General features: G+C 42.4%; 1 protein-coding gene across 1 annotated transcript in view; it reads right to left on the bottom strand.

Moving 5' to 3' along the window:
- Positions 1-27,104, bottom strand: part of ntm (neurotrimin) — a 106,351-nt gene extending 79,247 nt beyond the window's left edge. The window contains exon 1 of the mRNA XM_077505045.1: positions 26,903-27,104. Within this exon, the coding sequence (XP_077361171.1) occupies positions 26,903-26,963 (61 nt within the window). The 5' untranslated portion in view covers positions 26,964-27,104. The remainder of the gene's footprint in view (positions 1-26,902) is intronic.
- Between the last annotated feature and the right edge of the window lie 726 nt (positions 27,105-27,830).

The raw sequence follows: 27,830 nt of genomic DNA, 5'->3' as shown, positions 1-27,830 counted from the left end.
ATTTTTGTGCCTTATTCTCCACAGCGGAGCGCCCTTAGTTACCCCTTGTGCCTTGAGCCTTGTTTCCTCCCTAGCGGAGCGCCTTTTGTTGTCCCCTGTACCTTTTGCCTGTTTTTTCCTCCCCCAGTGGAGCGTTTTTAGTTCTCCACTTTTTGATTCCCCTTTCTACTCTCAAGTTGAGAGTAGACGGCTGTTGGCCGGAAATAAACCTGCTGCCTTTGTGGCCTACCTTTATCCTGCGTCTGAGTCCTACCTCTCCTCGTCGTGTCAGTACACTTCGGCCAGCATGGACCCAGCAGGAAAGGTCGAGGCTGCGCTGCAGAGCCTTGAGCTCCGGCTTGCCAACCAGGAAAAGGTTCAGCAAGCCGTGATTTCGGAGCTGAAGGAGCTGTCGAGCCAGGTCCAAGGACTGGTGAGCCAATCGCGGCGTCGAGCTCCAGCCTCCACCGGACAGCTACCCCTCCCCGAACTCTCTGTCCCGACCACGTCATTCACCGGGGTAGGATTGAGACTGGCCTCCCCAGAACGATACTCCGGTGAACCTGGACAATGTCAGACTTTTCTCACGGAGTGTGACATCCATTTTGAACACTCACCACAGGCATTTTCCACAGCTCGGTCCCGGGTAGCCTTCATGGTGTCCCACCTGACTGGACGAGCCAAGACCTGGGCAACCGCGGAATGGGCCAGGGGCTCCCCGGTCTGCCAAAATGTACAGGATTTTCAAGCCGCCTTGCGCCAGGTCTTTGATCCCGACAACAATGACCGAGAGAAGGCACGAGCATTGAGCCGGCTCCAACAAGGCAAAGAACCCGTCAGCGATTACGCAATCCGCTTTCGCACCTTGGCCACAAACAGTGGCTGGAACTCCACAGCGTTACAGGACCACTTTCTGAAAGGACTCTCACCCGCCATACAAGAACTCCTGATTCCCGTGGACCTTCCAACCAACTTGGATGCTCTGATCTCCCTAGCGATTCGTGCTGATCATCGCCGACGAGAGTTGACCAAGTCCAGCGGGCACCATAGAAGGGTGGAACCAACCCCCTTTTCACCGCCAATGGAAACAGAAATGCCACAGCTCATCATGCCTCCCCGACCAGCGCCAAGGGAAGTGCCTAACGTCGAGGAGGAACCCATGCAGCTTGGTCGGGCCCAGTTAACCACCGAGGAGCGACAGCGTCGCCGCCAAGAAGGCCGCTGCTTCTACTGTGGTGAACTTGGTCATCTGGTGGGAACTTGCACCATGAAAAGAGGTGCACCGGTGAGTTCCTCGTCACCCCGACCTGCTAAGACACAAAGAATCACGCAAGCCCAGATACGCCACCATGCTATGACCATTGACATGCCAGCACTCATCGACTCCGGTTCCGACGAGAGCCTCATGGACTGGGGGCTCGTTAAGCAAGTACGAGCCACCACCGAACCCCTTCCCCGGATCATCCAGGCCAGAGCCCTGAATGGCAAGGAGCTCTTCAGCATCACCCACATCACCGAACCCCTGGAAGTACGAATTGGACAACATATCGAAAATCTCCGTTTCCACGTAATCCAAGCTTCGTCACCCACTTTGGTTCTGGGACACCCTTGGCTACGTCAACACAACCCCCGAATTGACTGGAACTCCGGGAATATACTGGATTGGGGAAAAGATTGTAGGGATCACGTTTTGGACCAATCAGCGACCAGTGCATCCTCAGCCGCAGTCAACCTGGTCACCCTTGAGTCTCTCGCTCCTGAACCTCGCCAGTCACCGCCTCAAGCCGACGAGTCTCGCCGGGCGCATCTCCAAGACCCTGAGCCACACCGAGTCTCTGCATCATGTCACGCCAAGTCTCTGCATCAGGTCACGCCAAGTCTCTGCATCACGCCGACCAAGCCAAAGCCGACCAAGCCAAAGCCGTCCACGCCAAAGCCGTCCACGCCAAAGCCGTCCACGCCAAAGCCGTCCACGCCAAAGCCGGCCACGCCAAGCCTGCCACGCCTCGTCATGTCTGCCACGCCTGCCACGCCAAGTCAGCCAAGCCTGCCACACCTGCCAAGCCTACCACGTTTCGCCAAGTCTGCCAAGCCTGTCACGCCAATTCTGCCACGTTTCGCCAAGTCTGCCAAGCCTGTCACGCCAATTCTGCCACGTTTCGCCAAGTCTGCCAAGCCTGTCACGCCAATTCTGCCACGTTTGCCAAGCCTGCCACGCCTCGTCAAGTCTGCCAAGCTTGCCACGCCACGTCTGCTACGCCTCGCCAAGTCACGTCAAGTCCGCCCGCGGACTCTTCTATCGGGAACATCCTGAACGGCCCCTTGTCTGGCTTCATGGTCGCCCTCCTGGACTGCCCTTTTGTCTGGGACGGAGGGGTGGGCCGTGTTCCCACCTCCGGGCCCCCTTCCGCCCGCCCTTGTTTTTGGACTCTATGGGTCGGATGGCCGTCAGGAGCCGGCCATTGAGGGGGGGGTACTGTCACGCCGCCATCTGCGTGACAGGCCATGCTTTTATTTTGTTATCCATGTTTCCTGTATTATTGTGAAAATCCTTACTCTCCTATCACTCCAGGTCACTTACCCTTCCTGCCGCTCCATAATCACCGGTCCCCGCCCATGATTACGAACACCTGCCACCAATCAGACTGACAATAAAAGCCACCCACATTCTACCCTCAGTGCCGAAGTGTCACAGTCAGTGCATGGAAGCGTCCCACAGTCCTTGAGTCCTTGTTCCTGTTGCCTTGTTGTTTTGCCTTATTTTTGTGCCTTATTCTCCACAGCGGAGCGCCCTTAGTTACCCCTTGTGCCTTGAGCCTTGTTTCCTCCCTAGCGGAGCGCCTTTTGTTGTCCCCTGTACCTTTTGCCTGTTTTTTCCTCCCCCAGTGGAGCGTTTTTAGTTCTCCACTTTTTGATTCCCCTTTCTACTCTCAAGTTGAGAGTAGACGGCTGTTGGCCGGAAATAAACCTGCTGCCTTTGTGGCCTACCTTTATCCTGCGTCTGAGTCCTACCTCTCCTCGTCGTGTCAGAAAATAGGCTATCCTTGCGGAAGGCTTGCGGCACGCCGCAGGCCTTCCGCAGTCGACACGCAACGCACCCGCAAGCGGTGTAAACTGCACCATTCGAATGAATGGAATCTAATTGCTTGCGTCGCCGGACCGCACTGCAACCGCACCGCAACCGCATCCAGTGAAAACCCGGGGTAATGCTTACCAGCGAGGGACGGCGATTCGGCGGCGCGTTTGCATTGTAGTCAATGGAGTTTGCGCCACTAAAAAAAGCGAAAGTACCATCACGTACCTCAAAAAGGGAGAAAATCGTGCCACGACTGTTTAGACCCAGGAAAGAGGTGAAAGTAGTTGGCGGTGCTCACTTTTTGTTGACTCGCTAAAGTGCTCCACTTCCTTGTCACCAAGGGACACGCCTCCTCCGCTCCGGTGAGCACGAAAGTGCGAATGAGCGACAACCGTTCCATAAACACTCTACGCGGTGAAACGCTCGCGAATGAAGTAAGTCTACCATTGCTACTATCCTTAAGAACTACCATCACAAAGTAAAATAAAACGACTTTATTATACAGTATAATTTATTTCTTTAATTACAATACAATAGCACATTTATTATACATAAAATAAGGTATATTTTTGTGTAGTTTTAAGGCTTATTTAGTAGAAAATTATGTTTTATAGGGACCTGGGAACGGATTATTCTCATTTTAATGGTTTCTTATGGGAAATAAATGTTCGGAAGAAGAACTTTTCGGCTTACACACACTCTCTGGGAACCAATTAAGTTCGTGAGCCGAGGTATCACTGTATTTCAAAAACAAAAATCTGGCTTGCAGATGTGTTGAACATGTTTACTAGTCTGCATTTCATGTTTTACAAGTGCTCAATGTGCCCACCACAGGCAGCATGAGCAGTCAAGCCGATGAAAATTTCTCCTAAACGCACATGTTGTTGTATCCCACCGTGCAGCTGTTCTGTCTTTCATGTGATGCAAGTGGTGAATAGGGATGCAACGATAAGGGCAATATCGTTATATCGTGATATTAAAACTGCCACAATATCGTCGTCGTCATGTTCACAATATTTAAAAAGGAACACATCTGTTAAAAAAAAAGTCAGATTGATTTTTTCCATTAGTGCAGTTCTAGCACCCTCTGGTGGTTGTTTATTAGTGCAATTTAATTTTCATTAGGGATGTTTTGGCCTTCTATGTTGAAAAACAATGCTAATTGTCAGATGAAGGGGAACCTAATTTGCTTGTGAAGCGATCACTGTGTGCTTGCATTAGCAAGTAAGAGCCTCACTGTTGTTGTTAGAGATTGTAGGTGGTTTATATGCATTGCTGTTATGTACAAAAGCACAATATTGTACGTTTATTTTTAGTGTGATCCTTTTTCTTTTTTTTTTAATTTTGTGATCTTTTTTAAATATCGCCAACCCTGCCGCCGCCCCCACCACCACCACTTACCTCGCAATATCGTGATAATTACCGTATCGTGACCTTCATATCATGATAATATCGTGTCGTGATGTTTGGGTATCGTTACATCCCTAGTGGTGAAACATAAAATTTGTCGTACACAACTCAAAATTCCTTTTTCTTCATTTTTAAGTTGCTTCAGTATCAAAATAACGACATACCACATACGCTGTCATACTGGACATTTTTGTGCAGTCCACTTCATCGCTGTGACGTGTTGCATGCGTTAACACGGGCCTGTTCATTTTGGACTTATTTCCTGCTGCAAAAATGCAGTATCAGATCGTCAAGTATTGCCATATTTAAAATTCATATTCTTCCTTCTGAGAGATAGTGGGGGAAAAAATACATTTATTGCGGAAGTGGATCGTGAATGCAGCCAACCGGTCCATTGCATTAAATCAGTGGTATCGGTAAGTACTAACAATTACTCACAATGCACACACAATGTAGTGAACATCGATGTTCACTCAACCGAGTTGATATAGACCACAATGTATTGCAAGTATGAAAAAAAAACATGGCGCGAGCGTCAGCGCAAACCCGAGAATCAAAGCTATGCATTAGCATATACTACGAAATAATGCGATTTAGGTGAAAATATTTACAACAAAGGAACTAAAGTACAGTTTTAAAACATTTTCATTCACAATAAATAGTCAGAGATTTATGGTCACGTGATATGCGACGAGGAGTAGGTAGTGAGCTGGCTGTCCGAATCGCCAAACGGAATGAGGGCATATTAATATTACATATTAAGCCACTATATAGTGTGGGGCTATGTAGTGAATGAGGAGTTCGAGGGTAAGGGAATGACACTGTACTCAAGTTTTTCATCACATTGCACAATGACAAGAACTCCGCTTTGAGTTTATAGTTATGAACGAGCAGTTTTATATAAATGTGGAAAGACATACATGAAATGAAATTGAATTAATAAAATGGATGGATATCTGGTTAACGGGTTAAACATGAAATATGCAGCTTTGCCATTACTAAAGTTTTGCGGGGGAGGTTAGGTTTTTTTTTGTAGCTTGCAAACGATGCTGGGAGGTACAGGATACCGAGTGCATCATTTTCAGTATGATGAGACAGCTATACTTGGGGTGGATGTCCTCCACTGTAGATACAGACAAATAGACTTCACTTCTGAGCTGGGGTGATTTTTAGTCAAGCAGCTGGATGTCGAACAAATTGTGCAGCTTAGTTGCAAAACTGAGTTAAGGCAAAAGCAATAACATCTTAATGTCTATCCGCCGTTGCGGTTTACAGCAGTTCGCACTAGCAGAGCAACAACATGGGGTAAATATAGGGCTGTATTAAGAATGTAGCATCAACGAGCATGGTCTACGGAGCCCCTCTGTTGTCAGGGTTTGATTTTTTTTTTTGCCAATGTTTACCCAGAGTTTAGTAAGGTGTACCCACAGTTTACTAATCTGTGCCCACAGTTTAGTAAACTGTACCCGCGGTTTAGCTCTTCTGTGGCGTTATGTAATACGCATGCTCACGCAACATTCGAGTGGTTGCCTGACGGCAGTATTAGCAGCGAACGGCTGCTTCTTTTCAGCTTAACCCCCAGGGAACCGGAAGACTGATGTATTCAGTTAATGTGTAATGTTGCGCCTGTGCCACTGTGAGGCGCTCGAACACTTTTCTTCTTTCTTTCTTTTACTTCCGTGTTTAGCCTGAAGGCTGTTGAAATGCAGACGTGTTTTGTTGTGCTCCGCAATTAATACGCCATACTTGGCTAAAGAAACTTCATCTCTCCGTTATCCATTCATCCAAATGCATTGTTAAGCTGCCAAAACTAGTCTACAGTTTAAGATAAAAAAAATTAATAAAATAAATAAATAAATAATAAATAAATAAAGCAGCCATTCGCTGCTAATACTGCTATCAAGCAACCACTCGAACGTTGCGTGCGCATGCGTATTACATAACGCCACAGAAGTGCTAAACCGTGGGTACGGTTTAGTGAACCGTGGGTTCGGTTTACTAAACTGTGGGTACAGATTGTTAAACTGTGGGTACAGTTTACTAAACTGTGGGTACAGATTAGCAAAAAAAGAAAAATTCAGACCCTGACACCAGAGGGGCTCCGTAAAAGTCAGACAGTCTACTGGGTCTTTTTTTTTTTTTTTTTTTTTTTGATAATGCTAGTTAGAGTGATGGAAATATATCTGTGATCATCATCCATTAGCTATCTTCCTTTCCGTGCAATCTACTTTCCCCACTCCTGCATTGATTGTGGCTGCTGAATGTTGCCATCAAATCAATTCTTTGCAGAAGAGAGGCGGTTTGTGTATGAACAGTCCTTGCGCCAACTATCAGCTCAGGTACCAACAGTGGAATGGATCAGGATGAAACCGGAGACATCTGGGATGATGGGGCAGGAAATGTATTGTCTGTCGGCTCGGCTGGAGCCATACACATTTGTTTCAAAGACGAGGGTGTGTGTGTGTGTGCCACATGCACCATGAGGCAAAATATTTCCGCAGCCACAGTCATATGTTTCTGCGATTCACAGAAGGAAGTCATTCAAAAGAAGATTGAGACATCCGCCTAAATGTGCTCAGTTTGCCTTGTTATTTCAATGCATGACTACATCAGGTTCAAGGTGATAATGGACACATTCACCAGTGCTCAACACAATCACTTTAGTGTAATTATGACAATTATTACTGGGTTAGCATGGTCTCACCTACCATTAATAATTTTCTAGTATTAGCAGCAAGCACATAGACCAGAAAGTCCTTATGTAAATGTTTGTCTTTGCAACATAACAGCAATGTATTTGGCATTATATAAACAATAGTGCAGGCATGCCAGTCTGTGCAAACCTCACAGTACTTCCTACATCCTCTGCTTATTTTTTTTTCTGTATTTTACACACACGCACGCACGCAGACTAAAGAGAGAGAGCGAGAGAGGTGTATGAAGTAGATTAAGTAGTAGTCTCCTGCCACCAAGTGGAGAACTGCTATATTTTAAATTCTAATCATGTTTTGAAATCATCCTCATCACACACACTATAACACATGATTTTGATACACATGAAAAATGACAGTGTTTCAACCCTCTACTCTTAAGTTTGCCAGTGGGGAAAAATAACAAGGGCTCCCTGAGAATATTCATGGCAACAAACACAAAGCATTTTATAGAAGGCATTCATATTAGCTTTGCTATGAAAAGATTCACTTAATATGTTCACTCTGAGACCCCCTCTACTTTTTATTAGCATGTCTAAGGGGTACCCTAATCTATAGTATACTATGGTTTTAATGAGTAATAAAGTCATTTTCTACTGGTCTAATGAAATTATAGTTGCCTAATGATAATACTAAAACTTGTTTAATTCAAATTCTCTTTCAGGTCACAGTCTGGATGTTTTAATCCTCTGGTGCATCACCACACAGATAGACATGATGTCAAAAAAAAAAATGGTGAACTCTATGAGGGCAAAAACCTGATAAGGATTAAATGAAGAAAGAGTAATGGACTTTCCCTCCCAGAGCGAGGTCTAATAAATGAAGAGGATGCTGAGCATGGCTCCCCTCGCCTTTCAGAAACCTTCATGGCTTGTTCGTGGGCTGGTATGATATTCACTAATGAATAGAACGTGAAATGAATGGAAGCTTTCATGGGGAGAAGAGGCAATCTCAGACGGGAGGGTTCTGCCTCAGGGCCAACATGGCGGGGAGGCCATCTGGTGCCCATGGATCATGCACAGAATGTATTATTTAAAGGGTGAATGGAGGTGTTTTATTTGCGTTACACAAACTAGAACGTTTGAGTAGGTGTAGTGATTAGCCTCACAACAAAGATGCAAAAATCACACGACACAAAGTGAAGACAAGTTACATCTGAACCCATCAGTGTCTGGAGATATGAAAGGTGACATTAATACGGAATGCCACAGGTGGTTGGGGAACCAATGAGTAGTACACGCACGCGCACACACACAAACTTAATCTTTCAGCACATGAATTCATTACCTCACTGTTGTTAATTCAGGTGTATCAATATATTTTTCTTAATGAAAATCCACCCATCCATTCAATGTCTGAATTGGTCGTCTTGTTAAAAGTTGCTGGAGGCAGGAGCCTTGCTTACAATTGGAAGGGGGGGGGGGGGTGTAGGTGGCCCATGCTTGAACGATTTCTAGTCAATTACAGGGACAAAACAGGAAGGCAGACATCCATTTGAACGCACATCTGAGAAAATAACAAATAAGAAATATAATTACCATAATATTGAGGAATGTTTGAAGTGTGACTCCAATACTCTGACACTTAAGTATCTGATAGGTTTGCACTCTCTAAAGGGAAAAATTACACACACACAAAAAATAAATAAATAAAAAAATTTAAAAAAAACATGCGTTCCGCTAGCAATATCCTCTGAAGAGCCAATAGTAAAAGAAATTACACTGTTGGAAGAGTTCTATTAGGGAAGAAAAGGAGTGGATATGATGTGACTTATTATGCATTCAAATTGACAATAAACACATCATCCGACTACCTCAGAATGCATTTTTGGTGTTTATACACAGCAAATTGGTCAGTGCTAAATTTCCAGTGTCCGATCAAATATGTAGTAAGCGGTGTTATTTTAACACTGTTAGGATAAAAAGTTACATTGTCAGAGTAAATTTCCTTGAGTGTTAGGGTGGATGTTGGGTGTAACCTGAATTTTATACAGGTATATAATAGTGTAGGTACAAGAGTGATGTCAGTCTAGTAAAGCGACACTGGTGATGTTGGTGTGTGTTCAAAATGTAAATAAAGTTCTCCTTAGCAGTATTGTTGTCTATAAGCTATTGGACAATTTTTAACATTCTGGTGGTGACAATGGAGCTTCGCTTGACTCTGCTGTCCTCATTCTTCCTGCCCCATGAGCCGCCAGTCCAGCACTCCTGCAGGTATGATTATTAAAACACTCCTAGCCGTAATCGAACTAGGCAAAGCTAGTGATGTGATCATCCACCACCCGAGTAGCGAGGGCCCAACACAGTGTTTGTACTTGTACCCGCGCAGACTTATGAGGAATGTTTCACCTGGTTTGCCAGACATTTCGCTGATCCGCAGCGACAGCAGCAGATGAACAAGTCAGTACAGCTGACCTATGGTTAGCTTCTGCAAATTTGGCCGAATGGAAAACAAGCTGATTCGGGACAAGAAGGCAATCACTTGGTTACCAGCGGTGGAGCAAACACTATTAACTCATTCATTCCCAACCATTTTCACTTAAGTGTTTTCCTGGATTTTGACTGATTTTTCAAGGCCCGTGAAATATTATGTTCTATTGCTATAAAAATATGGAACATACCAAAAGAGAGATTAGAGTCTCTTCAATTATCAGGGGGGAAAAAAAAGTATATTCCTATCCGTTTCCACTGTGCAGCAATTAGCAGTAGAACATAGCTAAGTTTAATCGTTTTTCACAATTCTGCTTAGAACTGTGGGAGTTTTAACATGGCCTGGTTGATCTCTTATACTCTGCTGCCACTCAACCATTTTCTGCAGTCGAGAGACTGCATAAAAGCCTTCTCCATGCTCTGGCATAAAAAAACAAAAAACAAAAAAAACGTATAAATACGTCTTTGGGACACTTAAAACATTTAAAATATGACGTATTTATACGTTTTGGGGAGCTAATGAGTTAACTGTCATGACTCGGGTCATGCTGGAGTAATGTTTGGGTCTTGTCTCATGTCTGGGGTCACGCCTGGGTTAAGTTTGAATTGCATTCATGACATGTTGGGTGTGACGTCAAGTGTCTGTTTTGTACTGATGTAACATCACCGAGTTTCAACTAGTTTTAGGCTATGTGATACTATGAATCTTTAATGCTATGTGATGTTATGTAGTGTCAAGAACTATCTGTAATGCTATATGATGTGATGAGATGTCAAGGATCTTTAATTGCGTTACTAGGTCCAAAGCCAATCAGATAATTCCATGTCAGTACTGGGACCCACATGTTTAGCCAATGGGATCGATTTACTGTCTATATAAGCTGTCTGAGAAATGTGTGTGGTTGCCGGATTATTGCTCTCTGTTCCTCTGTGCTTCTCCGTAGCCCAAGGGGGGTTGGCGTCTCGTGATTCTCGATGCATTCTCGTTGCTTTTCGTCTCGTCAATAATAAATGTAAATAAAATAAATGTGAATAAATAGTTAAAACCTTATTTGTGACTGCGCTTTGTGAGCTGAACACAGCAATTAACTATTTTGGGACCGATGAACTTAGTTTGAAAAATTTCAAATTATAACCTATGAACGGAATTGGTTCATTTGAAAATCTGTGGGCTGAACTTTGAACTAGTTTGCATAGAAAATGAACTTTCCCAACACGTATCACTCGAGTTGTCATCATCACTTGCTGTCAGCAGCTGTGAAATGAATCAAAACGTGCAATATGATGTTTCGGCTTCCCGAGGCACTAGGCCTTAGACTCGTGAGCGCACAAGAGGAAAGATGCTTAAGGTACACAACAACTGACATTCAGTTCACAACACATAACCTACATATTTTCCCACTAAAAACTGGGTCTCTGCTGAACAATGTGTTGACAACAGATGTGCCTCAAGCTATGCTAAGCTACATTTAGCAATCTTGCAGTTCAACACAAATGAGTTTCCATTTCACACGTTAGCATGATATCTAGTCTACCAACAAAGTTGTAAGCCTGCTTTCCAACTAGTGATGAACTACGTTCTCACTAACGATGATAGATTAAAAACACAGGCTTATGTAAAAACTATGCTGAACACTGTAGCGACATCTGCTAAGACCTGCTCCTTAATACCTTATGTGGAATATCTCACTGACTGCAGTGTCCACTGAGAGGCCGCAAATAGACTGTGAATAGGTAATGAAGAGGACCTTATGTGCCCTGGCAATTGCTGTGTGTAGGGCATATAATGGTGCCGGCAATGCCTTTGGGGCAAAATAATATTAGTCGACCATTTTTCGTGGTTGATTTGGTCGACTTTTTTTTCCGCCAGCCATAGTTGAGTTAGCCATTTTTCCTACACTGTCACATGAGTGTTACAAGGTCTCAAGTGCAAATAGGAAGCTGTTAAATATTTTGAAATAACTATCACACTCTTTTATACTGGTCACTGGAAGTAAATGTGGCACATTATCATTGGGAGGATCTGGAAAGGGGAATTGTGAGCTTGACAAACTTAAATACTTAAACAGTCATATGAACTGTCTCACAAAAAAAAAAAAAATCACCATGAGCCACAAAACCCTTTTGATACCAAAAGTGACTATAACACTTTTTTAAACCAGTATGAAAAAAAGAAAGAAAAAAAAACCTGATGCATTTATTAAATCAGTGAGCTGCTAAAGAGAACGTACAAATTCATTTCTGTTTGAAACGAAACAATTTGAAACTTTGAAAGATGACGCTTTAAAATAAGAGTCAATGTCTACACAGTAAATTCTGTAGTGTAAATTTGACTCTACTTAGATATCGACCAAATAGACTCAGTTTTAGAGTAAACTAAGATTTACACTATTGGAAGAGAGTAAAATTAAAAATAAATAAAACTTACTCAAGGGTTGAGGTACAACCTCACAACCTTCAGTTTAGGAATTTACCACACTACCACCTGAGCTATGCCCCTCCTACTGTTTGCTTTTCTCCAAGAGATCAAAGACATTTTTTTGGTCTCTTTTTCGTTAGGAAGATTCCATGCAATCATGGAATTAGCTGCAGCTGACATGAGCGATATACTAGCTGAACGCACGAGCTGCGTGGCTCAGGGAGCAGATTGGCTGTCTCCCAAGCTGAAGGATCCTACCTTCAGTCACTTTTATTTTTTCCAGTTCTTTATTTTACTCTCTTTCAAGTATAAATATGACAGATGTGTGTGTAGAGTTCATTAAAGATGCTCCATCGACTGTTTTCCAGGATTTATTTTCTGTAGAAGACAAAGCGAAACACTGTTTGTCTTCTTCCTCATCTGCACATTTGCTTCCCTCTTCAAGTAGTGTCGCAATGTCAATATGCTTTTCCAAATGAACAATACATATTCTTATAAAAAGGAAAAGTTATAGTAAACACAAATATACAAAGATAATCAAGAAAACAGTATTTTTAAATGTTGTTTCAATCTCACAAAGAAAGAGGACCCATGAATGAGAGAACAATGCCACCCACTGGCCAAAGTGAGACAGTGCACGTTGTGTGAAGCACAACAAAAAACGACAAACATGCTAATGACAATCAAATAAAAACCACACCTGTAGAAGACAAAGCGAAACAGTGTTTGTCTTCTTCCTCATCTGCACATCTGCTTCCTAAACAAAAATTATCCATATTTACGGTGCAAAATAACCACTTTCTCAGTGACATACAACAAAAAATAGGATTCGCACCAAAACGGCGACACATAAAATCGTCCATCGTCAACAGAATTAACACAAAAGATCCCAGTATCGTAACATCACATCAATATACACAACATTTAACAGTAGCACCAACATTAATGGCTCAATTCTTATAAGAAATGATGTAACAAAGTAACAACTCCCCTCACACACGACTCACCCTCTTCAAGTAGTGTCGCAATGTGAGGGGAAGCGAAAACGGTTACGGAAGCCTAAAAGGCTGAACGGAAGCAGAATGTGGGCAGATTACCGGAAAAAACAAAACACTGATAAATTAAAAAAAAATGTCTCATTGAGATTAAATGTTTGTTTATGTACAGCACTTTGTATACAGCAACACCTGTTCTTAAAGCGCTTTATAAATAAAGTTGAGTTGAGTTGAGTTAAATTCATAAATATAACGGGAATGAAAAATAATAAATTAAATACAGTTTAACTTACAAATACAAACTACTGCCGATCTACACCAACTACATGACACGTGTGATGTTTTTTGGGCTTAACAAGCCACCATAGCCGGGCATCGTGGGGAAGAAAATAGCCCCTAGTAAATGTTGCATTTAAATTAACATGTGATCCTCTGTCTTCTATACAGCCACGCTGCTGCCAGCATGTTGTGTGTCAGAGCACGACTCCTTCAGGTTAAGTTCGCCTTTGGTCCGGACCAAACAAGCGGAGCAAAGCCCTTTTCTGGTGTGAATACACCCCAAAATAAACTCATTTGATTCATATGGTGTCAAGCGTGTGTGGCCGCAAGCAGGTGAGGAGTATAAAGACTTGCCTTATGTTTGCGATAGATAATGTTCCTTACACTGTTCTAATGTTTGAGTAGAGACACACTATTCACTATCAGCATACAAGCTTGCGCATTTAACGAGGCCGTACCAGAATCAATTTACTCCACACATTCTACTGCCATATAGGACCTTGGATTTCTTACTGTCGCTTTCATTTCACACCTTCAATCTAAAGCGCTGCAAAATGCTTAGTCTGTTTTGCAGCAGCCTTCGTTATGCTTCCTCATCTCTCCCTTTAAGGTCCAAGCTACCTGTCATCAGTCAGACAAAAGTCCTTCAGAATTTCACATTTGACATGATAAGCTTCTGCTAGTATGGTTCTGCAGATCATGACAAAAACAGCACCGGTGATAGTATGGTTTTATGATGGCTCTCATTTGCTCTGCTCTCAACACTCTGTCCAGGACTCCATATAAATTCTGTCGCTCTGCCATCTGGCCTCATCTGTTAATCTCTCCTTCATTACTTCTCTCTGTTGCTCCTCATTTGCCCTCCACCACCCTGGTATTTAATTTAGAAAGTACGAGCTTGTATCTCAGCTTTGCATTTGTGTAGCAGACATTGATTATTTCAGAAACAAACTTTCACAATACAAGGTGTGTCCATGTGAAACAGTGATTGGACTGAAAACAAAATAGGACAAAATCTATGACCTTTAAAATCATAAGAAATCTGTCACCCGGGGTAAGAGTGTTGTTATCATAATTGGTACCGTGTTCAGCGCCGACCCGATCTCTATGTTAAAGCCAATTATTAGTCAATTAAATGAAAAATGTTCAAAGCCTCTTTACTGTACGCCTTTTAAAATTACAGGGTGAGCAAAAAGTAGGCTTGCTTCGTGTTTGAGATCTGTACATTTTGGTTAAGTTATAGATGGTGGCATGATGACAATACCACCACCACTAATCACCATGTTAAAAAAGTACGCAAGTGTTATCAGGATAGCGCAAGAGAATGAACACTCCCACCCACTGTCATGTACACAAGCCTACCTTTATCATCAATCAATTTGACAGGGGTAGCCACAGAGCACAGCCTTCCAGCTACTTGTCTCTCCTTTCTGGACTCCACCTGCCCCATATAGCCTCTCACCCACAATTCATCAAATGCTCAGTCTGTGACTGAAAACACCAGCACCATACTGCAGTAAAACTAACACAATGAAGGAAAAAGAAAACAGGGAGACCAAAATGAAAAGGAAACCCAAACGTATGCCAGTCACCATCCATGCAGAATGAAAAGGAAAATGAAGGTAAACTATTTGAGACTCAAAAATGAGTCATTAACAAGGCACTCTCTTTTGATATTGTTGCATTGTTATTAGGGGTGTGAATTGCCTAGTACCTGATGATTCGATTCGTATCACGATTCACAGGTCACGATTCGATTCGATACCGATTAATCCCGATACGAATTTATAAATCGATTGTTGCGATTTTTTTCATTCAAATTTAGAAAATACTAATCAGTAAACTTGTAGAGTGTAAGATTTGTATGAAAATGTATTATTTATTTATCTGAAACTTCAGTCTAATACAGGTTGTAATCTGTTTCATGTTTGAACAGCATTAAAATAAAATATTAAGGCTTAATGTTCCGTTCATATAATATTCTTCCATGCTTAAGGTGTGAACCCTAACCCGAAGTCAGACGTTTTGTTGAATATTTTTCCATTAAAAATGGAAGTTTAAAAATTGATTCAGCCGCCTATTGAATCGATTCGAGAATTGCGCGAGGTAGTATCGTGATATATTGCCGAATCGATTTTTTTTTAACACCCCTAATTGTTATAGTCAAATTAGTGTGCCACTACTGTATGTCAGTAAATGTTGACACGGACACTGTTTTTTATGTTTGATGGGACATGAGCAGCGAGGGGCAGAGTACAAACTGAGTGGGGAAAAAACTGCTGATCACAACACAAATTGTACAAAGAATGGGAAAAAAACCACTGGTGATCAGAATAACTAATAATTTGTCAATTGCTTCCTTTCCATCTTATATTGGTTCGACTGAAGATTGCACAAATGATTTTAATTTTGTGTTGTGTCTTGACTCCATAGCACCATTAAAACTCATTCACTACCACTGACATGATTACATATCAATTACATTATTTTTTTCAACGGGGCAAGATGGGGGAGAATCTGATTATGCTCCACTGTAAATGTCAAACTTTGAAAACAACCTTAACACAGTTTGAGAATCCATGGGAGCAGTAATGGCTTTTTTTTGTGCTACCTAAAATTTTCTACTGTTGGTTATAAAAGAATGGGAAAAAAAGCAGGTGAAGGGTATGGAATTTTTATTAGGTTTTGGGTGAATTAATGAGCACAAACTTGCACGCACGCAGACACACACACACGCACACGCACACACACACATCCTCACGGTGCCCACTCATTGACATAATGCATTTCCTAACCCTGTCCCCTAACCCCATCAAAATTGATTACCATAACCTCAACCATAACCCAATTGAAACCTAAATTGTAAAACCAAGTTTTCACCCTCAAAAAGAGGTCTCAACTTTGGGGCCCAGCAAAATGGCCCCACAAGGACAGGTGGCCCCACAACTGTGAAATCCTGAAAAATTTACTCCACACACACAAAAAGCGCAATCATGATATGCTGAATCAGCAAGATGCTGAATTAACAATACTGAGCTCTAAAAAAATTAATTAATTCATTAATTAATTAAACAAAAGAACGGGGGGGGGGGGGGGGGAGCAGAAAGGAAAGAGTATTCTGTCATTTGGCAGATTCGGTGTATACATACTTATTGAACGCAATATCGTGTAGGTACTGAATTATTTTATTTTTTTTCTAAACGGGCTGGCAGTGAATGAGTTTTTAGTTTTACGTCGTAACTTCGATTCGATTTTTGCAGAAGCTGGCTTTCAGACGACGTCATTAACGGGGTGCGGTAGCCAGCCACACAGGAAGAGGCGGGATTTTAGTGAAAAGTAGCTACCAAAATAACTCATGTTTCATAAGAAATGTTGAGAGCAGACGACCTCCAATAGCTCCCGCTGTTCAACTCGTGATTTCATGCAGTTTTTTTACTCGAAAGATTCAGCTCATTAGGAACAAGTTTAAGGATGCAATGCCTAGTACAACACAGTTAAGTCCTGCAATTACTACCATTAATATGAACTTTTAGGCATATACTGCTCTGACTATTCTCTCTCATCTTAATAAAGTATCACTTAAAAGCCTTACACAACTAATTAGTGCGGCAAAACAGACGATATCCGTGCTCCCTCTTCCTGCGAAACTCCGATTGTAGACCCTTCCATCTTAAATAATATCACTCTCAACTGGGCTGTGGCTGCATCTTTTTTATTCAACCTTTGCTCAAACAACACAACCTCGACCAGGCGAACCTCTATAAAAGACCCTTCTCGCTGACATCACTTTACCCACACAGGAGCAGAAGACGGCCGCAGGGCATGCGCCGCCGTAACGGGATTAGAGGGCGGCCGCAGAGAATGTGGCGCCTGGAGTGGATCCGAGGGCGGCCGCAGGAATTGCGCAGCCTGGAGTGGATCAGAGGGCGGCTGCAGGGATTGTGCCACCTGGGGTGGATCCGATGGCAGCCGCAGGGATTGAGCTGCCTAGGATTGGATCCGAAGGCGGCCGTGGGATTTGCGCAGCCTGGCGCTGGATCCGATGACTGCTGCAACGTTTGCGCCGCCTGGCGCTGGACCCGATGACGGCCGCGGGACTCGCACCGCCTAGGCTGAAATCATGGCCTTGAGGCTGCCATAGCATAGGCAAAGAGACTTGACGAGGCAGCGGCAGAAGTGAAGAGACTTGACGAGGCAGCGGCAGAAGTGAAGAGACTTGACGAGGCAGAGGTAGCAGCAGCGGCAGAAGAGACTTGACGAGGCTGCTGTGGCAGAGACGAAGAGATTTGACGAGGCTGCCGTGGCAGTGGTGGAGAGACTTGACACGGCAGCGGCTCATGCGCAGAAACAAGGCTGCAGCAGACGAGGTTCCGGGACTTGGTGCTGCAGGAAACGAGGTTCCGGGACTTGGTGCTGCAGCAGACGAAGTTCCGGGACTTGGTGCTGCAGCAGACGAAGTTCCGGGACTTGGTGCTGTAGCAGACGAGGTTCCGGGACTTGGGGTTGCAGCAGACGAGGTTCCGGGACTTGGGGCTGCAGCAGACGAGGTTCCGGGACTCTTTGGCTGCAGCAGACGAAGTTCCGGGACTTGGTGCTGCAGCAGACGAGGTTCCGGGACTTGGGGCTGCAGCAGACGAGGTTCCGGGACTTGGGGCTGCAGCAGACGAAGTTCCGGGACTTGGGGCTTCAGCAGACGAGGTTCCGGGACTTGGGGCTGCAGCTTATTAGATGACGCGGCCAGGGGATGCAGCGGCACAGGCGAAGGGCTCAAGGGTTGCAGCAACTGAGCGGTTGCTTGCACTTTAGGCTGACGAGGACCGGGCACATGCAGCTTCCGTGGAGCCTGGACAGGGACTTGAGGCTTCCGAGGAGCCGGGACGGGGGCATGAAGCTTCCGTAGCCAGAATGGGGACTTGAGGCATCCGTGGAGCCACGACAGTTCATGTGCCTCCCGCTGGGTTCTTGAAGGTAGGAGCATTCTGTCAAGATTGAACGTGCATAGATAAGGGATGGTGGACCCAAATGCAGGAACACAGGAATTAGGTGCAATGCATGGAACTTTTATTAAACATAGGGAGTAAGGTGAGCAACAGAAAGCCATGACTTGGTGGGACATGACTGGACGGGACGGTACTGGACTGGACGCGATCTTACTGGCCTGGACGCCAAGACAAAAATAGACTGGTCGCCATGTCTGGACAGGATGAGAGTAGAGTGGTCACCACGAATGGACAGGACGAGAGTAGATTGGTCGTCATGACTAGACGGGACATGAGTGGACTAGTCGCCATAACTGGACAGGACATGAGTAAACTGGTTGCCATAACTGGAACAAGCGTAACAGGACCTGATTTGCCTTGACTTGACTTGCTGCGGAGTGACTTGACTTGACTGAGGCTATGGCTTCTTGGCTGTGACAAGGACGACTTGGTTAGCTGTGGCAAGGATGACTTGGCGATGACGATGGCTACTTGGCGGTGACAATGACTATTTGGCGGCGACGAGGACGACTTGACTGTGACGAGGGCTTAGCTTTGACGAGACGACCTATACCAGGCGTAGGGAACCTGTTCCTCAAGAGCCGCTGTCCTGCCTGTTTTCCATGATTCCCTCCAACACAGCAGACTCTTTATCATCATTATCATTATCAGCAAGCTCTGCAGAAGCCCGATAATGAGCCAGTTCATAAAATCACCTGTATTGGTGGAGGGAAACATGGAAGACAGGCAGGACAGTGGCTCTCGAGGACCTATATCAATATTGTGACCTTTTTTCATATCGCCAACCTCCCCACAATATCGTGATAACTATCATATTGTGACCTTCATAATGTGATGATATATCGTGATGTTTGGATATCGTTCAATCCCTAGTCATAATGGAAGGGGGAGCCACCCTCTTCCCACACACAATGCACTTTGAAAAGTAGTGAATATTGGTGGTTGCTCAACCGGTTGATATAGACCGCAATGCATTGCAAGTATGAAAAAAAGTGCGGGAATCAAAGTAATACATTAACTATTTACTGCCGAAATAATGCGTTTTAGTTCAAAATATGTACAACAAAGGAAATAAAAACAGTTTCTAAACATTTTTATTTACAATAAATAGTAGATAAGATATACAATGGGATAAATAATCGAGAGTTAGACACCGCTGTGTAGTGACAGATACGGTCGTCACGTGATTTGCGATGAGGAGCAATTAATTAGCTGGCCATCTGAATCAACAAACAGTGAGGGCACTATATATTAGGCAACTATACTGTATCATGTGGGACTATATAGTGAATGAGGAGTTAGGGGATAAGAGTGGACATTCTGATACAGCCTATGTCAATCTAGTAATTTTGTGTTTCTTGTCTGCAGATTTGTCACAAGCTACAGCAAAAATGTTCAACTGCATACTGTTAAATTCTTCCATCGATACAGCAAACAAATTATAAAAATATTGTCACTGTTACTGTTACACTAAGAGTATGTCAGCAGTATGTGCAACATATATGAACCCAACTCATGCCTGACATACAGGTGACATGACGTAAAGAAATTTGTTTAAAAGATGGATGGAGTTCCTTTTTTTTTTAAATCACACTATTCAGCTGCAATGAGTATCAATCTGGCTTTGTTTGGCTTCGTTTGGCTCACAATCAAAGGCAGTATTAGTCGTCAGCATGGGACATGCTTGAGAACAAAACAAAATGAAAAGACATTGGGGAAAAAAGTGGGAGAGCATTAGCTGGTGTGGCAGGTGTCACTATTGATTTATCTGCATGCAAAAGGCATTGTATGCATTTTCTGGTAAGAGCTCATTTCAGTCCCTAGTTTGGGATTGTACAATCTTACAATGTAGAAGCCCTGAAACCTTTGGATGAGAGAGAAGAAAAAAAGGTCACAGACTGATGTCCGTTATCGCTCCTTGGATTCGCTATATCCCCTCCTTTCATATGCTCTATGCTAGCCTTTCACTGTAGTGGGCTCTTACTGTAGTTGCCAGAAATTGCAGATATGACCTTGCCAACACACACAGGCGCACTGCAACTTCCCTGCTGAGCACATTTTTAGTCACTCTCTCAAGTGGCAGGTGACATTGTAATCCAGGGAGGGCAAACTTGTAACTTTTTTTTTTTTTGTCCCAGATCCAAGTCATTGGGATGAAAGGTAAAGAGAAAAGGAGAACCTTTACAAAACAAGTACATGCAGTACAGTCATTGTTCAAACCAACAGGACAATGCCAAAAGCACACCAGTCGTGAGATAATATGAGAGATTTTGGAAGAAATGTTGTATTGACCAAATTCTGATGCGAGGGATCACAAGGGCAGCAATATACAGGGGGGGTCATTGCTGGTTCTGGTAGGGCCACCATAATTTGGCTGCTGGTGGCCCGACAGCAGCTGTGAAAGCGTGCACATTACTTGGAACTTTTAAAGTTCTTGTGCTCAACAATCAAGCGTCAACTTGCACCTTTATACAAGCTTTATCTTATTCAAGATTATTATTAACAAGACTGCAGTCGTGCAGGCATTCTTCAAACACATTACCAGGGTCCCCTGAGGTGACACTGCCATCTATGGGTGACACATATACAACACCACAGAAGGAACCAGGTCGCACTTTTGACAAATTTGGCAAAGTTCAGAAAATAATCTACCCTAGGAATATTTATTAATTTATTTTATTGTCATTTCTTTTGCCGTTTTTGGTTTTCAGCGAAAGATTTCCATTTTGGTGCATGCACCCATTTTGAAACGAAACAATCTTTCCTTTTCCTATACGGCTTGTCCTTATTAGCTCTTAAGTTTATCTCAGCTAAGAAGTAGCCTGGCCTGGTGGAAAGCCAATTGCAGGGCACAAGGCTTAACAGTTTCTACCACGCCTCTCATTGGATCTTGCTGCTGCAAAATTTTCTGGTTGACAAGTGTTCACACTCACAATTTATAATCTTCACCTACAAACATTGGGTGGACAGCATGGATCAGTGGTAGAGCGTTTGTCTCCTGAACTGGAGGTTGTCGGTTCGATCGTCAACCCTTGTCAAAGACCTCGTCACTGACCCATAATTTGCTCCCAGTGGACATGGCAGCAGCCTCCCACTGGTATATGTGTGAATGGGACAATGGGTGAATGTGAAGCTTTGTAAAGCACAATATGATGCAGATCAAATGCAGTCCATTTACCATCTTTTTGAAATGGGTGACAAACAAAGCTGGATTACTCGGAGTAAACCCACATACGCACGGGGACAACCTGCAATTCACACATGACAGCCAGGGCCGAGATTCAAACCCAAACCTCACAACTGTGTGGCAGACGTGCTAACCACGACACTAAATGGTACTCAATTTTATTTTGTAGAGTGGTTGTATGAAATTAAATCATCTGGCTCCAGATACATTAAGTAAACTAGACAATACTACTTGTCCTGTTTCTGGTCCAAATGGTTTTATTGTGTGCAACCACTTGATGAAACTAGACTACCGGTAAGTGCAATTTCTGGAGAAATTGCATGGGAATGCTGAAAGCTGAATGCTACTAGGTCATGCTAAGATTTGAATCCATGTGGAATGCTTATGAAGTAAATTGAGAGATAAATTATGAAATTATAACCTTCTGGTTACTGGACAATGCACTTTACCAACTGTGCCACAGAGCAGTATCAGACACCTGGTAATGATGATGTTATATGCAGTGTTGCCGGTAACGCGTTACTTAGTAACGCGTTACTCAAAAAAGTTGCTTTCTAAAGTAACTAATTGTCTAACGCGTTACTTTATTCTACAAAGTAGTCTGATTAAAGTTACTGTCCAGAGAATCAATGCGTTACTCCACATTTTCATGAAGAAGGCAAACTATCTCACTATTGTAACAGTCACAAACAACTACTGCTAACTACGAAGATGAGGCAGAAGTCATTGATCACCACACTGAATTCAGCCATGGTCTGGTCATGAATGGTTTGCACACTCAAAACAAAAGTGATGATACTTTTACTACTAGTTTTATTAACCAACAGGCACACAACACAACAAAAAAAGTGTGCATTATGGACCATAAAAGTGGTAAAAAAAAATAATTTATTTCCATCCTCAACTGGTCCGTGAAGCATTATGGGATGAGGTCGTCTCCGCCCTCTCGCCAGGGGGAGTGACGTCAGACAAGTTACGTTTTCAGTAGGGGTGGAACAAAAAAAACGATTCGACCGAACCATCGTTCGTCAAGGGGAGCTAAACGACCGTATCGGTTGCGAGTGAGGCTTTATGGTTTTCATAACAATAGCAAGAGTTCTGCGCCGTGCTCTACTTGTTTTGTTTACATTTCAGTAGCATCACCATTCAAGCTACTTCCGTGTTTCCGTGCTCGCGACACGGCGCGCGCGCGCGCAACGAGTGACAACATACAAATGGAGACAGTTAGCAGAAGCCGGTGCCGTACATCTCGGTATTTCCCATGGCTATCGAGTCCTCTCGGTGCACTTGTATGTCCCGGGCCGGCGTTGGTACTGCGCGCGAGCCAAAAAGAAGAACTCCCGTGACGATCCAATGCATGGATTCAAACCACACAGGTATGTCCCACAGCCAACACACCAGCTATGCTAAAAGCATACTGCAAGTATCTCATTTCTCAGTTTGTGGCTCCCTGTCAATGTCTACAACTAGCATGAGCAGCAGATAGGAGAACAGCCCAAAAAACAAAATATAAACAGTAGTGATTCTGTGGTCATCATCGTGTCTCAGATTAAAAAAACAAAAAAAGATGTCATACATTAACCAAAAATGAAAGTGATGACAAAAGAAAAAAAAATTGTTAAATACAAAAATTGTTGATTAAAAAGGGAAATGAACTTTTGGAAATATTTTTGCATATATTAAGTGGTTAAAATGTGTTTGATAGATTTATTGTTCCATAAGGTGGCTTCATATTTCTTTTGGCTGGACGGTAGGTTTATTTCATGTCTTAAATTTATGTTTCTGAAATACTTCACAATGTGCAAATATTCTGTTTAATTGTGTTGGTGTCTGTCTAAAGGTTAAATATTTATATTTAACATTAAATTATCAACCTTTTGTTTTCCTGATCCTTATTTTGAAGAGAAAAAACAAACAAACCAAAAAACAATTATAACTGTCAATAACTACTAATAAATATTTAAACTGATACATGTGTACACACTGGAATAGCGGAACAAACAAACAATAGAGGAATTTAGGGGATTTTCATTTTCAACCTGGATAGATTTTTATTTTTTGTTTTATAAAAAGTATTTACGTTACAAGAAGTCAAGAGAGACTGCCTATTTTGTTTTTCATTAAAAAAAAAAACTTTATTTTCATGTTAAAAATGCACTTTCAATAAAGTATTTGGAACTCCGTTTCTACTGCATTATTTTTATGTTGAGATGGTGTTATCGGCAGCTGCTGAAAGTAACTAAAAAAGTAACTTTTAATCTAACTTAGTTACTTTTAAAATCAAGTAATCAGTAACGCAATTTAGTTACTTTTAAAACCAAGTAATCAGTAAAGTAACTAAGTTACTTTTTCAAGGTAACTGTGGCAACACTGGTTACATGTATGGAAGTGGGCGTGGAAAGTGATATTTATAAATAGTTCAATGTCTGTCCCATTTAAAATGAATGGGGAAAAGTTTATATTTATCGTTAAATTGTGGGACTACTGTAAGTAATGTGGAATCAGACGATAAGTACCCCAGGAGGCATGAATTTTTTAAGCTAGCTGAAATTTGAAGTGTAAATCGGAAGTATTGTGTGGGACTTGTTACACGGCAAAAAAGTGTGCAGAATAAAAATCACAATATGTCGGAATGCTTCAACATTCCCACAATAACTTTCTTCAGTTTGAACTGGAAAAAAAATGATGTGTTGAATTTACTCAAATTTATTCATCAAGTGGTTGCACATAATAAAACCATCTGGATCCAGAAATATATTTGCAGTAGATGTGTTTTTGCTTAAAAAAATAAAATAAAAATCTGTAATATAAATAAAATTGAGTACCGTTTTTTAGAGTGTAGGTAAACTTAGTATGTTCAACAATTGAATTATGCTGTTATCACAGCAACACACATTTTTTGACCATTACTTTCTGAAACAGCTTAAGTTGTATATGATGACACTTGTGTATGACGTGACGTCCATATTAGAAAGTTAAAGTACCACTTGATTGTCACACCCATGTAAGTGGGGCGAAATTTGCTCTCCGCATTTGACCCATCCCCTGAAGCAGCGGTGAGCAGCAGCAGGGTCCGCGCTCAGGGATCATTTGGTGGTCTAGAAAGTCTATCCCTCTGACTTGCACAATGTAAACTTTGGACTGAATGAGTGAACGTGTCCCTCGTGCCTCGTCCCACAAATGTTTTGATTATGACTTAAATGTACACTAGCATGATGTCACCTTATTAGTATCACACAATTAGTAGTGACACTACTATCTGAAACTCATCACCTGTGCCAGTCTTATTTAAAACTTGTTCCCCATGTAAAAGTTTATTTCCAGAATAGTTTTTCAATGTGCAGCGAATAATATTGTGTTCCAGCCGTCCATTTGCTTTTGCTTATCCAGGGTTGGGGCATGGGGACAGCACTCTCAGCATAGAAGCCCATCCCTCTCTCTCCGTAACCATTCCGAATTTGCGTCCAGCTCTTATGGGAATCCTAATACATCCCCAAACCAGCCGAGAGACTCTCTCTCCAAGATATCGAGGACTCCCCCAGGTGGGTCATGCTCGGAAGACATCACCAGGGAGGCATCCTAAGAAGATGCCAAGCCACATCTGGCTCCTGTGGAGGAGCAGCCGTCCTACTCTGAGCCACTGCCTGATGACTGAGCTTCTCACCCTTTCTCTTAGGGGAGCCAGACACCCTACGGATGTCACCAGGTCTGATACATAAGACACAAATAAGAAAAACATGGTGATTTTTTTTTATTTTGATTTTTTTAAGATAGTTATGCAGATTATGCAGAGTCGTGATAGACCATTATGGGGTTTTTTTTTAGGGTCAACAGTGATTATTAGTAGTCGAGGAGATATTTCAAGCCAATATTCATTTGCAGTAAAAGAGATAATATTAGTGTCAACATTTTTAAATTAACTTTTTAAACATGTTTGTTAAAACGTTTTTTCAACATTTAGGAAGGTTTTTCTTTTAATTTTACGACAGCTTTCTTGAATTTGTTTTTTTTTTTTGTTTTTTTGTTTTTTTTTAATTGCAGGGAGCTTCCCAGGTCATCGCCATGTGTTAAACTCAATTTAAAACTAAGCAAGTAAATAGCTCCCTAAATTTTCTACTGTAAATAAAGTTTTCCAAAATTTCAACATAATTTCTTAATTTTAACAATATGTTTAATTTTTAAAAATAAAAAGGGTGTTCCCAGTGTCAGCATCATCTTTCATAAAAGTAAAGTGGAAATGTAAATAAATACATACATGAAAAGTTCCCTGTGTCTCACTGAGCGACAAATGCATGCAAAGGTGGTAAATTTGGGGCTTTCGTCAGGGTTCGTAAAAGGTTTCAAATGAATTTCTAACACAGTCAAAAATGGTCTGAAGATGGTCAAAATGTCTTTGTAATAAGTTTCTGTGAACATCTTACAAATCCAGATGAAAACCCAAAATTTGCGACATAACTTTACCGGCCGTCAGATTCGTAAAAAGGCTGATGCCGATATTTGTCAAAATGTCAAATATCTGCAACAATAAATCGGCCTGGCCAATAATGTCTATCCCTAATGCAGAGTTTATGACCCTGGGAGATATAATATTAATGGCACTTTCATTGTATTTTTATGTAATCAAATATACAGAGTAGAGAAGTTTGTACTGAAAAAAAAAAACACACACACACACAGAAAGGTAGATTTGGGATTGATCATGTCCGGAAGCAAGGGTTAACTACAGACTAAAGAGGATTAAAAAGCATTTGTTTCAACCTTCGAACCTAGAGCACATTAGTTTCCATTCATGTTGTATTTTAATCGCCAAAACGTTAAACGACATTCCTTGAACATTTTAGGCAGTGTCAAGTCTGTCAGAGAAGCTCCAGAATCCAGAGCCGGGTCTCCTTGCTTGGTACGGCTTAACTTCAACGATTTGATCACAAAGTCAGTTTGGATTAGGAACTACTACTTAACTTGTCAGGCAAGACCTCCATTCAAGAGATTTATCATGCGGCAAAACAAAACCCACAGTTGACAGACAATTAAACCAGTGCCGACTGCAATCCACCAGACTTGAGATATTCACCTGAAAAGGCTCAGAAGGACAATCACTCAATAGATGACAAATCGTCAGGCAAACAAAGCCAAATCGAGGCTAGACTTTTTCATGTGAAGAGACGCAGAACTGGGTTACAGCCTAATGTAATTGAGTGGTGTAATTCAACGCAGCGAGTTAGAGACTTGAGTGAGTCAAGACCCTAATCTCTTTATTTAAGCTTCACCTTAGATGTGATGTCAGATGCAGGCGCAAATATCACCCGCATGCAGACTCTACTTGGGTGAGAACATCGTATAAACCCGGGTACAGCCGCATCCAATCAAACCGTTAGTGAGCAACAACAAGTGCTGAAAGGATGAAAACTGTTACCTACCTTGCCCCATCAACAGGATGGCCATCGCGACCAGCATAGCCCAATACATTGCTTGTGTCATCCTTATTGATCTGTTTGTCTTGTGTGTGTGATGTCTAAAAATCCTTTAAAGTGTTTTTTCCCCGCGCCCTCCTGTAACAGGGGAGATAATCCACGGGCACGACGCTCTAAGTCTCCTTCAACTATGAGGTTATTGGTAGCTGCGCTGCAAACAAGTCAGCGTGCATAAACTCAAGCACTTCCGGTCCTCGCTTGTCAAAGTAAAACTCACTATGTTATTTGAGGCAGTTACGACGCAAAGTGCTTCCACCTTCTCCCCACTTCCTGGATGTGCGTTGGTAGCTTGATGATTTAACTACTATTACCTGAACGGGCACTGCAGTGTTGGTCAGACGTTTCCTGAAGAAATTCGAGTCACAATATTTCTTTTGAATCTGTATTTTACAAACTGCTTTAAAAAATGTGGGAATTTTATTGCTTTAGTATTTGTGTAGGTACTTTGTATATTAAATTTATTGTTACAATTAGGAAATAAAAATGTTCAACAAAATTAAACGCAGTAATGTCAAACTACATAAATTTGGATCACATTACAGACAGTGTAAATCTTTTTCTTTTTTTTTTCTTTTTTGCTACACTTTTTTTAAATGTGCTGACTGAACACCAACCACCAGGCCCTGAGAGAGTAACCAAGACATTCTGATGAATTCGCACAGGGTAGCTGCAGTATACACTATTCGGGGCTGCTACTCCAGCCCGTATATTAGTTTCTTTCAGGGTCGCTGATCCATTTTCAAATCAGCAAATACCCGACTATCGCCATGTTCTACAGACATATCATTAACAGTTCACTCAGGTCATTTATTGCAATTAACCTGTGTAGAGCACTCACTGACTGCCTACCTAGTAAGGGATTAGTAAGGGATTC

Source organism: Festucalex cinctus, chromosome 18, assembly GCF_051991245.1.
Source record: "Festucalex cinctus isolate MCC-2025b chromosome 18, RoL_Fcin_1.0, whole genome shotgun sequence".
Taxonomy (NCBI): domain Eukaryota; kingdom Metazoa; phylum Chordata; class Actinopteri; order Syngnathiformes; family Syngnathidae; genus Festucalex; species Festucalex cinctus.
This window is presented reverse-complemented; position numbering and strand designations above follow the sequence as displayed.